This window comes from Salvia splendens, chromosome 6 (assembly GCF_004379255.2).
Source record: "Salvia splendens isolate huo1 chromosome 6, SspV2, whole genome shotgun sequence".
Taxonomy (NCBI): Eukaryota; Viridiplantae; Streptophyta; class Magnoliopsida; order Lamiales; family Lamiaceae; genus Salvia; species Salvia splendens.
The window spans coordinates 28,712,801-28,726,008 of record NC_056037.1 but is presented as its reverse complement, the minus strand read 5'-3'; the positions used below and the strand labels follow the sequence as shown (position 1 = coordinate 28,726,008).

Sequence of the window (13,208 nt, the reverse complement as noted above, 5' to 3'; positions counted from 1 at the left end):
TCCTTGAAGCGGTAGCTGACTACCGACTGTGGATTTGGCATGCCTATTTTGGAGTAGCCGGGTCTAACAACGACATTAACGTCCTCTAGTCGTCGCCCCTTTTCAACGAGCAGTGCATGGGCGTTGGTCCGTCCGTCAACTTCGTCGCCAACGGCAACCAGCACAATATGAGCTATTATTTGGCGGATGGGATATACCCTATGTGGCCCGTCTTTGTGAAGACGATCAGATGCCCAACAGATGAAAAGAAGATATATTTTGCGGGTCGCCAGGAGGCAGCGCGCAAAGATGTGGAGCGGGCATTTGGTGTGCTCCAGGCTCGATGGGCGGCATTGAAGGGTCCAACACAGCTGTGGTATGTTGACAGCATCGCCGACATCATGTACGCATGTATTATCATGCACAACATGATTGTCGAAGATGAAGGTCTAGCACTGACTGATTGGTCCAATGATGCTGGTGCTGCGGGTCCAAGCCACGGCGTGGCCACTAGCAATATACGCATGGGGATACCCCATGACGATGTCGATCGAGTCTGTGCATTTGCCAACATTGCCAAAGAGAAGCCCATGTTCGGCTCTAGAACGATATTATTGAAGAAGTATGGCAGCGGAGGGGTCGTCGTTGATGTAGTTTTTAATTATTGAAATGTTTTTTTTTAATTTGGTGAAATGTACTTTTCGGACTTTTTTATTTAATGGAATTTTTTTTCCCTATTTGTGTCGAAATTTTAATTCCGTAAATTGTTTAATTCCGGAAATTGGTTTATTTGTGAATTTGTGGTTTTTAATGTCTAAGCTCTTTGTCCTGGCGGCAAGGAGCTTAGACATTATTGTATGAGGTGCCAAGTTCGAGCCCTCTTGACATCAGTTGTAATTTCCTCCTTTCTATAGTATAGGAGTTTATTTGTAATTTTCTCCTTCGTATAGGAGTTAATTTAAAAAAAAAATTGTGGTTTTTTTAATTGTGGGAAGTCCTTCGGGAAGTCCTTGTGGATGCCCGCCACTGTGCAATGGGAAGTCCTTATGACGTGGCAGTGCAGTGGGAAGTCCGTATGACGTGGCAGGAGGTATTTTTGGGAATTTCGCGGGGAATTCCGCCCCACTGTTGATGCTCTAAGGATGATATTGCCATGTCATCTATCGCTTACAATGTCCTCACAAATGTCCCTCAGCATTTTTAATCAATTGATATATGAACTACATATGTATTTCAGAGCTTTTGTCCTAGCGGCAAGGAGCTTAGGCATTATTGCATGAGGTGCCGAGTTCGATCCTTCTTGACATCAGTTGTAATTTCCTCCTATCTATAGTACATGAGTTTATTTGTAATTTCCTCCCTTATATAGGAGTTAATTTTTGAAAAAAAAAGAAATATATGAACTACATATGTAAGACATCAGTTGTAATTTCCTCCTATTTATAGCATAGAAGTTTATTTGTAATTTCCTTCCTTATATATGAGTTAATTTTTGAAAAAAAAGAAATATATGAACTACATAATACGTATGAGTTTGCATTTTCAATAGACAACTTTAAAAAGTGAACATATATTGGAGATAATTTAGTCGATTGATATATGAACTACGTGTCTACGAATATAATGTAAGTGGGCATTTAATAGACAACTTTAAAAAATTAAAAGTGAACATTTCAAATTTTCACCCAACTATTGAAAAATAAAGTGAACATTTTAAATTTTCACCCAACTATTGAAAAATAAAGTGATCAAGTATTGTGACACTCTTAGTAATGGACTACTACTTGTATCCTTTAAAATAGAAATTATTTTTTTTTATCCGTTGCTTAAAAATAAAACCCTTTTTATTTTGCAAAAAAAGTTTAGAAATCCGTTACTTAAAAATAAAAACCTTTTTATTTTAGGAAAAAAGTTTCTCATTGAGATGTAGGATTCATTCATTACTACTCCCTCCGTCCCCAGAGAGTATGAACAATGAGTTCGGCACGAATTTTAATAAATAAGGGAAAAATAAGAGAGAGAGGGAGAAAGGGTACGGAAAATAATGTTAGTAGAGACTGAGGTCCACATTATTGTAATGTATAAATTGGTAATGATAATGGTATAAGTTGGTAATGGTAATGGTTTGTATGGGTAATATGTTGTTTGAATTTTTTAAAATTAGAAAGTTCATACTCTTTAAGAGTGGATGATAAATGAAATAGTTTATACTCTTTGGGAACGAAAGAAGTATATTATTTATTTATTTTTTCTCTTATTTGACCAAGTATGTATTAAAATTTATATCATTCTAAAAGTTTCTATTTTAAAAGATGGAAAGAGTATAATATTTTATGTAACACCATTGTGACACTCATAACTATAATAGTTAGGCCTATGACAAAGAAAATTGGTTTCAGTAGAACAACCCATAACATTATCAACATTACTTTAACTAATGTATTTTTTATTGGAATCAGTAGAACAAATCATAACAAAGCCAATAAGTCGGCATGCCCAATAACATTTAGCAAATGTAATGCATACTTTTTTGGGCCCTAAATAACAGTGCCCCCTTCTTTTTCTCATAAAATTAGACCACTCACTTTTGGTACTTTTTTCCCTTTTTAAATAATAATCATATTTTTCACTAACAACACTTTAATTATATTTTACTTTTTATTTCTCTTTAATTTATTCAATGTATTAAAACTCATGTCGTCTTCAAAATTTCTATTTTTAGAGGACGGATGGAGTCTAATTCGCCCCCAATACGTAGCACTTCGCCCCTATCGGGGTACCGCATCATATTTTGGGTCAACCCTACTCAAGTAGCGGGTTTATCGGGTGCAGAATAATAAGATTGAAATTTTATCGGGTTAGAAATTTCCAACCGTAACCTAAACATTTGAGTTTCGGGTTAACCCAACAGATAAATCGAACTAAAAGCTAAATATTAATTAACCTAAGAATTTTTATTCCCAATAATTATATTTATACTACTCCTAATATTCTAGTACAAACTATTAACAAGAGGTGTGATCCGTTCAGGGCTGACAATTTTTGATACGACACGATAACACGACACGGACCGACACGAAATTAACACGACACGAACACGCACGTTCAGAATTTGGGTCCTTATAGGGTCGACCCAATAACAACACGAAGATAACAGGTTGGGTCGAGTAGTGTTTGGGTCGGGTTTGGGTTATACGTTTAAGAAAAAATTATATTTTTATTATTTAAAAAATTATTAAACTTTAATTTTAATTATTTTTGTTGATTAAAAATATTATACTTTAATTTTAATTAATTAAAAAATATTATACTTTAATTTTAATTAATTAAAAAAAATACTATACTTTAATTTTATTAATTAAAAATATTAATTAATTTTTTTAATTATTTAATTTTATTATATAGATTTAATATTACTATACTTTAATTTTATTATTTTGATTAGGAAAATAATTATTTTAATTTGGTAATTTTTTATTTTATCGTATAATATCATGTTTAAATCGTATAATAACATCATGTTTTAGTCGTTATCGTGTCGAGTCAAGCTAACTTACTATCATTAATAGAGAGTTGACTTTTTCTGGGTACATGATAGCACGCACGAACCCGACACGAACCCGTTGGGTTGGGACACGATAAAACCCCGATGATTTCGGATTGGGTTGGGTTGGGACATGATTAGGTTGGGTCGATAATGGGTTGACACGATACCGACCCAACCCACACGATTTGACAACCCTAGATCCGTTGCTAGCTTTCTTAAGTTGCTAACTCTGCTAAATATTGAAATGTCAGTATAAACTTAGTTTATATTTTAATAATCAGAGCTGACATTAATATTTAAAATGTCTTTTACATCGTATTTATATTTTATAAGTGTAAAGGGTTGAGGTGTAACCTTTAATATATAACATATACTTTTGAACTGAATGATTTCAGTTATAAGTTTATGAAATGCTTCAGTATGAAATGGGCCGCCATCTTTGGGCTTTCCTTCAGGTTAGTTAGCCCCCTGACCATGTATGTTCTGGATTTATCTATTTTTACATGTCTCATACTCTACTTACAAGGCAACTTTTATTTTCTTTATTGCAGAAGTTGCGGGTTAAATTTGTGGTGAAGAGAAAGCAAGACAAGATGTTAGTAATTTAGGAAAAATTAACAATATAATGCACCATATTAACCATATCACAAACATAAATTTAAATATAATTAAGTATTACTACTATTATAAAAATATGACAATGACCTGAATAATACATTTGATATGATTAGGAAAATAGGAAAAGATATAATTTGATATGATTAAAATTCTTGTAAAAGTAGTAGTATGATTTATCGAGTATATATCCAACGAAATTGTTGTGTTACTTGTCGAAAAAAAACTTATACGGTATTTACTCATTTATTTACTTAAATAGATTAAAGGAGAATTTATAAATACCTATCATTACTGTAGGAGCCGTCCATATTAAGAAAAAGAGAGAAAACATGTAGAAGGAAATAAAGAAGAAAATAGTGCTCTCCAAGTTTCTACACAGTCTCAGTTTTCATCACTATGAGAGCCAGTGATACAAACGGGAAGTCCAAGGCCCGGGCTGACCCGACCACGACTCCCCTTAAGCTGCCCGGAAGGCCCGTCACAAGATCAATGAGACAAAAGCTTCGGGAAGGCGTTTCAAACTTCATTAGGAGGGGAATGGAGGAGGCAGATGGAATGCCCGGTCGGGCGAATCCACACCTCCAAAACGCCCGACCGGGCGTTTGTGCGCTGAGCATCGTCTACAGTCCAGAAAGTTCGCCCGACCAGGCGATTTCACCATCCCAGAACGCCCGACCGGGCGTTTGAAGAAGCAGCGCCGAATCCAGAAAGTTCGCCCGACCGGGCGATTTCACTTTCCCAAAACGCCCGGCCGGGCGATTCAACTTTTTCAGCCGTTTTTTTCCTTGTTTTTTAGCCTTTTCTTGGGTTTCCAACCCTAACTATAAATATCCTTTTTGTAAGACTTTAGAGGGGACTTTTGATGAATGTTATTATGAAGACTCCTTTGAGAGCATCTCCCATATGAGATTTCTATCCAAATTCCTACATTGTAGGTTGCTTGTTTTATGTTCATTTGGCTAAATCAAGTATATGTATGCATTTATGGTTGTGTAGTCATGAATGTGGAGCCAATGGAGTATTTGATTTGGGTGAAAGTAGCCTAGGGTTGCCCACATCTTCTTGTGGGAGGTCATAGGTCCTCAAAGAGGATTCCTCCTTCTTTACACTTTCTTCTCACCTTCTTTTCTCTCCATCAAAATCCATTTTGAGCCTAGTTTTTGTGGCTAGCTCAACTTATCTTTGTTTATCTTAACTAAAAAGTGAGATCAAACACTACTTTGGGTATTTCTTGGGCACATGGAAGGATTCCCTCACAAGGAACCTTATCATTTGGTATCTAGAGCCTAGGTACCTACCAAGTGTTTGATTTTAAACCTCTATGAAATTTCTTGTTCCTTGTTTTTCCTTATTTCTTTTGTTTTAGTCTTTGCTTGTTTATTGGTCAATTGTTGTAGGATTGAGCTGATTTTTGGTGTGCATGAACCTTGATATATGAACTATTTTCCAGAAAAATCTCAGCCAAAAATTCCATCATTTGATAGGTCAAATTAATGTGTGAAGTTGCTGCCCTATTTTGTGCCCTAGTTTGACAGATTTGGGGAAAACGTAAAATCGAGGGTCTCCTCAAAAACCTGCTATATTGGGGATATTTTTCCCTCTTTCTAAACCCTTTAATCTTGTTATCTACCAAGTTTCATCAATTTTGGGGTTGGGTAGCCATATAAAAAAATTTCCTAAAGATCAACCAAGAGTTACATAGATTTTCAGCTCAACTAAGTTTGTTTGCTAGCTTCCTTAGGCATTGAACCTTACTTTCACATGCTTGATTGGATTTACTTGCTTGGTTATATTGACTATGTGTATACCTTGAATGATTTTTCTTAGCACTTGCATTTAGGAAGTTGGATATTGAGAGTGAGTGAACCTAGCCCTCACTATATTCTAAGCCTTTTTCCGAGTGACATTGGTGAGTGAATTGGGGGTGGGATTACCAATTGGGAAGTGAGTTCTTACTAAAATCTCCCCTTCTTGTGTGTGTGAGTGTGGATTTTACTAACCCTTAGGACTAGATCCTAGTTTATTTTTATTTCTTATTGTAGGTACCATTGTGAATGCCACCTCGTACTAGATCCACCACGATGGGGGATCCGCAACCGGGTGCGAGCACGAGTCTTAGTGTGGCGGGGGATGAGTTGAAAAACTTGATGGAAAAAATTATGACGGATTTGAGGGATCTAAAAGAAGGCCAAACCACAATGCATGTCACTCAAGATGCTATGTTCGGGGATTTGAATGAACTCAAGGAGAAGCAAGTATCCATCCATGTCAACCAAAATTTTCTCCACGACGAGCTCAACGCTTTGAATGCCTTGCGACTATCAAGGTCAAACACCTCTAGGAGCAATCACACACATCATGATGCCTCCGAGGGGAGTAATGGAGAGGAAGAGCCATATGGTTGGTACGATCATGGGGGGCGTGGGGGACAAGGAGGAGGACGGAATGGGAATAGGAATGGTAGGTTCGGGAACATGATGGGCGGAAGAGGGAATGGAAACATGGGGCACCATGGGTGGAATGGTAGGCATAGAAGATATAGAAACTATGAGGAGGAGGAGATGGAGCCGCGGTATGATGATCCCACCAAGTCTATCAAGCACACATTTCCCGAGTTCCACGGCAAGTTTGATCCCGAGGCCTACTTGGAATGGGAGTCACAAATGAGCAAAATTTTCTCACTCCATAACTTTTCGGAAGGTGATAAGGTGAAGGTGGCAATAGCCGAGTTTCGTGGCAATGGGGATACATGGTGGAATGATACGATGAGGAGGAGAAGGATGGTTAGGGGAGGAGAAGTGGGTTCGTGGGCGGAGTTGTGTGAGCTCATGAGGACTACCTTTGTACCAAAGTCCTATTTTCTCCGACTTCGAGGGGAGTTTCAAGATTTGAAGCAAGGGACGAAGAGCGTAATGGAGTACTACTACGAACTCCTATCATTGATGAGCAAGGTAGGGGTGGAGGAGCGAGAAGAGGCGACTCAAGATCGATTTATCCATGGCCTTAACATCAACTTGAAGCACAAGGTGCAAGTGGAGGCATTGAGGGGAATTTCCTTGGATGAGGTGATTGGGTTTGCCGACACTTTTGAGAGGCAAAGTAAGGAGTTGGTTTCTAGTCGGGCTAAATGGGCGTCTAGCCAAACCGGAGGGACGGGGACTAGCAAGTGGAGTGCTCCCGGCAAGAAGGTGGAAAACATGGCCAATCCAAATACCCAAGGGAGATCGATCGTTAAGGCTTTACCGGGTACTCAACCTATTAAAGCTATAGCCCCTATGGAAGACAAGAAGGTTCAATGTTTTAAGTGCAAGGGGTATGGCCATTATGCACGTGAGTGCCCAAAGGCCCGTCAAAGGCCCGGGCTGACCCGACCACGACTCCCCTTAAGTTGCCCGGAAGGCCCGTCACAAGATCAATGAGACAAAAGCTTCGGGAAGGCGTTTCAAACTTCATTAGGAGGGGAATGGAGGAGGCAGATGGAATGCCCGGTCGGGCGAATCCACACCTCCAAAACACCCGACCGGGCGTTTGTGCGCTGAGCATCGTCTACAGTCTAGAAAGTTCGCCCGATCGGGCGATTTCACCATCCCAGAACGCCCGACCGGGCGTTTGAAGAAGCAGCGCCGAATCCAGAAAGTTCGCTCGACCGGGCGATTTCACTTTCCCAAAACGCCCGGCCGGGCGATTCAACTTTTACAGCCGTTTTTTCCTTGTTTTTTTAGCCTTTTCTTGGGTTTCCAACCCTAACTATAAATATCCTTTTTGTAAGACTTTAGAGGGGACTTTTGATGAATGTTAATATGAAGACTCCTTTGAGAGCATCTCCCATGTGAGATTTCTATCCAAATTCCTACATTGTAGGTTGCTTGTTTTATGTTCATTTGGCTAAATCAAGTATAGGTATGCATTTATGGTTGTGTAGTCATGAATGTGGAGCCAATGGAGTATTTGCTTTGGGTGAAAGTAGCCTAGGGTTGCCCACATCTTCTTGTGGGAGGTCATAGGTCCTCAAAGAGGATTCCTCCTTCTTTACACTTTCTTCTCACCTTCTTTTCTCTCCATCAAAATCCATTTTGAGCCTAGTTTTTGTGGCTAGCTCAACTTATCTTTGTTTATCTTAACTAAAAAGTGAGATCAAACACTACTTTGGGTATTTCTTGGGCACATGGAAGGATTCCCTCACAAGGAACCTTATCAGCCAGGTCCAAACATTGTCCGATCACCTTGAATTTTAACTAGAGGTAGAAGACTCGTTATCTTCATGTGGATTGAAGGAAATTAAATTTGAAGGGTTAGATCTACAGTTTTCAATTTTTTGAATATCTCTTGGAATGTTTATTTCATCTATTTTGAAGTTGTTGATTATCTAGTGCCTTCGTTATGCTGTTAAGGTTTAGATATCATTGTAAACTTTTTGTGTTTTATTCTCTCTTCTCTTTATTTATTTTTTTATTTTTATTTACTTCATTGTTTGTCATTTACTCTCTCCGTGTCACTGAAATCACCCACTTTCCTTTTTGGTTTCCCATCAAGATGACTCATTACTAAAAATAGAAACACATTTATCTTATTTTATTCCTTCTCTTTTACTTTATTCTTTCCATTTAACACACAAAATAAAATTGCATAAAACCTCGTGTCACCCAAAGAATATGTCATCTTCCTTAGGACGGAGGGAGAACATGGAATATCATCAAAGTGATCTCTAATTATAGATAAAGAGAAAAATTATAGATATAATTAATGAGTAGTGATCTAGGGAAATCACAACTTAAATGCATAACTAGTGAACACGAATTTAGTTCACTACAAGAGCGATTTATTTCACTATAGAAAGAAGTGAACCAAAGCGTCTTTACAGTGAACTAAATCCTTTGCGAAGTAAATACTTCATTATAATGGTGTTTTGGTTCATTCATTCCTGTAGTGAACTAAATCACTCTTATAGTGAATTAAATCGCTTATATAGTGAACTAGATCATTTTGTTCTAATGATTGAGGTTTATTCTCTAGTTATACATTTAATATTAGTTATACTTTGATCATCTCTCTATAATTATATATAGATGCTTAGTTGAGGAATAATTATCGATATAATTATAATTATAATTATATATAAATGTTATTTTGTTTACTTCAATCCAACTAATTATAAAAAAAATATTGTGCAACTACTATGGGTGGATATGTTGAAAGTCCATAATAGTACATGTCCCAGATATAAACATGTACTATTATTATGTTATCGGTGAAGGTTTGAGTATAAACAATAAAGTACAGTATTTTAAAAATGTGGCAAAATGGAAGTGAAACTTGTATCTCATGCAAGCTCACCTCCAACACGTATCATCACTCCAAACCCCCATTCCATCCCACCTCCCTTTAATTATTACTACTTCCAATCACAATCAACAACAACAACTACAACTACAACTACTCACTCTTCTCTTCTTTTCACTTCACCATGGACCGCCGCCAAATCCAACTCCACTCCGACGCCGGCGGGGCCAAGAGCCTCCTCCCCCGCAACGGCCCCTCGACGGCCCAGGTCCTCGCCATCCTCACCCTCCTCCCCGTCGGCGGCAGCCTCCTCGGCCTCGCGGGGATCACGCTCGTCGGGAGCCTCCTCGGCCTGGCCGTCGCCACCCCGCTCTTCGTCATCTTCAGCCCCATCCTCCTCCCCGCCGCCATCCTCATCGCCGGCACCGTCGCCGCATTCCTCACCTCCGGCGCGTTCGGGCTCTCGGGGCTCTCGTCGCTGTCGTGGGTGTTCAACTCATTCCGCCAGGCCACAGGGCGGGAGCCCCTCGACTACGCGAAGAGGCGCGTGCAGGAGGGGACGATGTACTTCGGGGATAAGACGAAGCAGGTCGGTGAGACGATCAAGAGCAAGGCCCAGGAGGGCGGCGCCCAAGCTGGCGGCGGCGCTGCCAAGGCTTGAAGAAGGTGGAGCGATTTGGATTGAATAATGATAAATGTGGAAGTAGTTGAATTTGGTGTATGTGTGTTTTTGTGTGAGTTTTTATGTATTGAGTTTGCACTTATATTTTATTTGTATGATGTGTAGATAGTTGTGTTTGTGTGTGAAAGTGAAACATTTAGTCTGGAATTGATGCGGATTGATAGAAGCTGTTTGTGTTCACTTTGTTAATTGGAGTGTTGTGTATATTCTGATCAAATACGCTGATTGAAAGACTAATCAACACATATTATCTCTAATCCTGGAGTAGAGACTATATTCATCGGCGTTATAATAGTACTACTTCTTTAGTTGTTTATAAGAGCATTCACAAATAGCAATAACAATAAATTGGTCAAATTGGGGAACCGTTGAAAAATGCAAAGCAAAACCATCTACTTTGAATTGAAATTGAAATCGAATCGAAATCGTCAATCATTGACCAAGAACCTATCGAGCTGAGCAACCACGGATTGAACGAACAAATAGAAGAATAAGATAAACCTTAGTTGAGGTGCTATGGGGATTGAACGAACAAATAGAAGAATAAGATAAACCTTAGCTGAGGTGCTATGGGGTGAATAAAGATAAACCTTATGGGGATTGAACGAACAAATAGAATTATAAGATTTTCCTTATGGGGATTGAACGAACAAATAGAAGAATAAGATAAACCGAACAAATAGAAGAATAAGATAAACCTCAGTTGAGGTGCTATGGGGTGATTGGGGTGATTTCCGCCAGAACTGGAGAATGAGATTAAGTTTGTAATTTATTTCTTAATGCTATGGAATTCATGATTTAATTATCTATGGAAAGTTCGGGCGAATGAGATTAAATTTGTACTTTATTTCTCAATGCTATGGAATTCATGATTTAATTATCTATGGAATTCTAGTATTATAGAATCCACGACACTAGACAGTTCAACCTTCCTAGTTCATCTAGGAAAAGAACGCGAGGATATCCTAACCTAAACCCAACGATATCTTGGAAGGCAAGATATCAAAAAGATTATAAAATATTACGTGAATTAAATAAACAAAATAAGTCTTAACTATGGAAATTGAAATAAACTAAGATATGCATAGATCTTCAATCGTCCATGAAGAAGTTGGGCCTCTTTCGGGTGTGGGTCGGACGATCTACTCATGCAGGCTAGGTTTGCTTTCAGATGGGCTTGGGTCAGGCTCGGTGCTGCTAAGCTGCTCGTCTAGCGTAGGGAATGGTGACTAGGCAGACACAAAGTTGGAGTCCCTATCAATCATCTATAAAAAAATAATCGATTTTGAATTTAAACTGAACCTTTCGATTATCTATTCAAAACTCATGTCAGAACAATGAATTTACTTGTCAGGATGATTACGTTTCTGCCTATTCTAAATGTTATGAAGTCTAATGTTTCACTTAATACAAAGATAAATACACTATCATTACAAGATAAGTCGAAACATAGCTACACTTGAAACTCGACTGGTTCAAGTTTAAGCTATCTGAAGTATCACCTACACACTAGGTAACGACATCAGTAATACAAGAATACTAGATCCTTATGGATCTGTAACAAACAGTAAAGAGAAGACAAGATAAGAAACAAGAGATTGAAGGAATAATGGCTCTGGTTGCAAGACGAGCACAAAAGGAGTGCCCAAACCAGAAACACTAGGATCTCTCATCGATTAACGCACAACTCAAGCAAAATCGATATGCAATCGTTCACCAAACTTCGCACACACACCACAACATTCTCAAGAACACAAAAACCTCTCAGAACTCACTGAAAACTGTCGAGGTCTCCTCCTACTTAACAAATCAAACCATGAAGTTTGATTTAGTGTCGTACTCCGCAAGACAACACAAGAATTGTCTCTGCTAGAGATTACAATGTTCGTACAGAGAGAGAATGGCGATCAGAGAGAAGTTGTAGAGAGAATTGTCTCAGGAAAATGATCGGAGTAGAGAGAGCGAGAGAGAAGTCTAGAGAGAGTGAGGAGAAAACTCTAGTCACTTAAGAGCATTAGCAATGGCTCCGCTTAAGAGCATTAGCAATGGCGCCCGTCCCGACGGAATTCCGACCGGCGTGCCGGAAGTCCGCGCGGGACGTTCGCCATTGCGCAAGGGAGGCACGGATACGGACATCCGCTGTGGACACCGGAGTTCTACAGCGTTCCACGGAGATCCGTGGCGACGTCCGTGCGGACGTCCGCCATTGCGTTGACTCCCACGGACGTCCGCACAGACGTCCCGATTATTGCATTAATTTCTTTTTTTAATAATTCTATAAATACGTATCGTTGAACTTCATTTCATTCACACCACTTGTATTAACGAGTATCTCTCTCTCTCTAAAATACTTTTTTTTCGAAGAACAATGGAGCACAATGATAGCGATTCCCCCGCCACGAGCGAGTCACATGCGCCTTATTTTCCCGTCGGCGGTAGTACGCCGATGTCCGCCGCAATGCCCCAAATGCCGGGGATGATGCCCCAATCTCAAACGGCGGCAGGGATGATGCACGGATACTACAACATGTACTTGCAATGGTATGGGATGATGCCCCAAATGTCCCAGATATCCGGGGTGAGTCCCGGAATGCCGGGGATGATGCCCGAAATGCCGGGAATGATGCCCTAGATGCCCGAGATGATGATGTCGGGGATGATGCAGGGATCGCCTGGCGCTACGGGGGGAGTAGGCAGGGGGTCCCCCAATCGCCGGTGGACAACGTCTATCGGCCCTATATGGATTTACTGGCACCAGACAACCCACCGAGTACTCCTCTCGAGACTCAGTTCACTGGCATCGAGACATTCTCGCTTGAGAAGTTGGGGCTATCTCCGATCCGGGATTCTCCCACCGACGCACTAACGGTGACAGGGAGGTGGGGGAGGCCAGAGAGAAGAAGGGGCAGGGGACGGGGCATTACCTCGCCCGTCCCGATATACGGTGGTTAGGCGGGGGCTGCTGAGGTAGGGGAGGTGTCCAGCGGGAAGAAGAGGATCGTCTGGAGCATGGAGGAGTGCATCGCGCTGGCGAAGGCGTGGATCAGTGTGGTGGAGGATCCGTACGTCGGGGCTAACCAGCACATCGACAGGATGTGGTGG

General features: G+C 40.1%; 1 protein-coding gene across 1 annotated transcript; it reads left to right on the top strand.

Annotated features, from left to right (window-relative positions):
- The first annotated feature begins 9,607 nt into the window (after nt 1-9,607).
- Nucleotides 9,608-10,295, top strand: LOC121807539 (oleosin H1-like). Its single transcript, XM_042207798.1, has one exon. It carries the CDS (start codon nt 9,609-9,611, stop codon nt 10,083-10,085), a length of 477 nt encoding a protein of 158 aa, XP_042063732.1. The 5' UTR covers nt 9,608; the 3' UTR covers nt 10,086-10,295.
- The last annotated feature ends 2,913 nt before the right edge of the window (nt 10,296-13,208 follow it).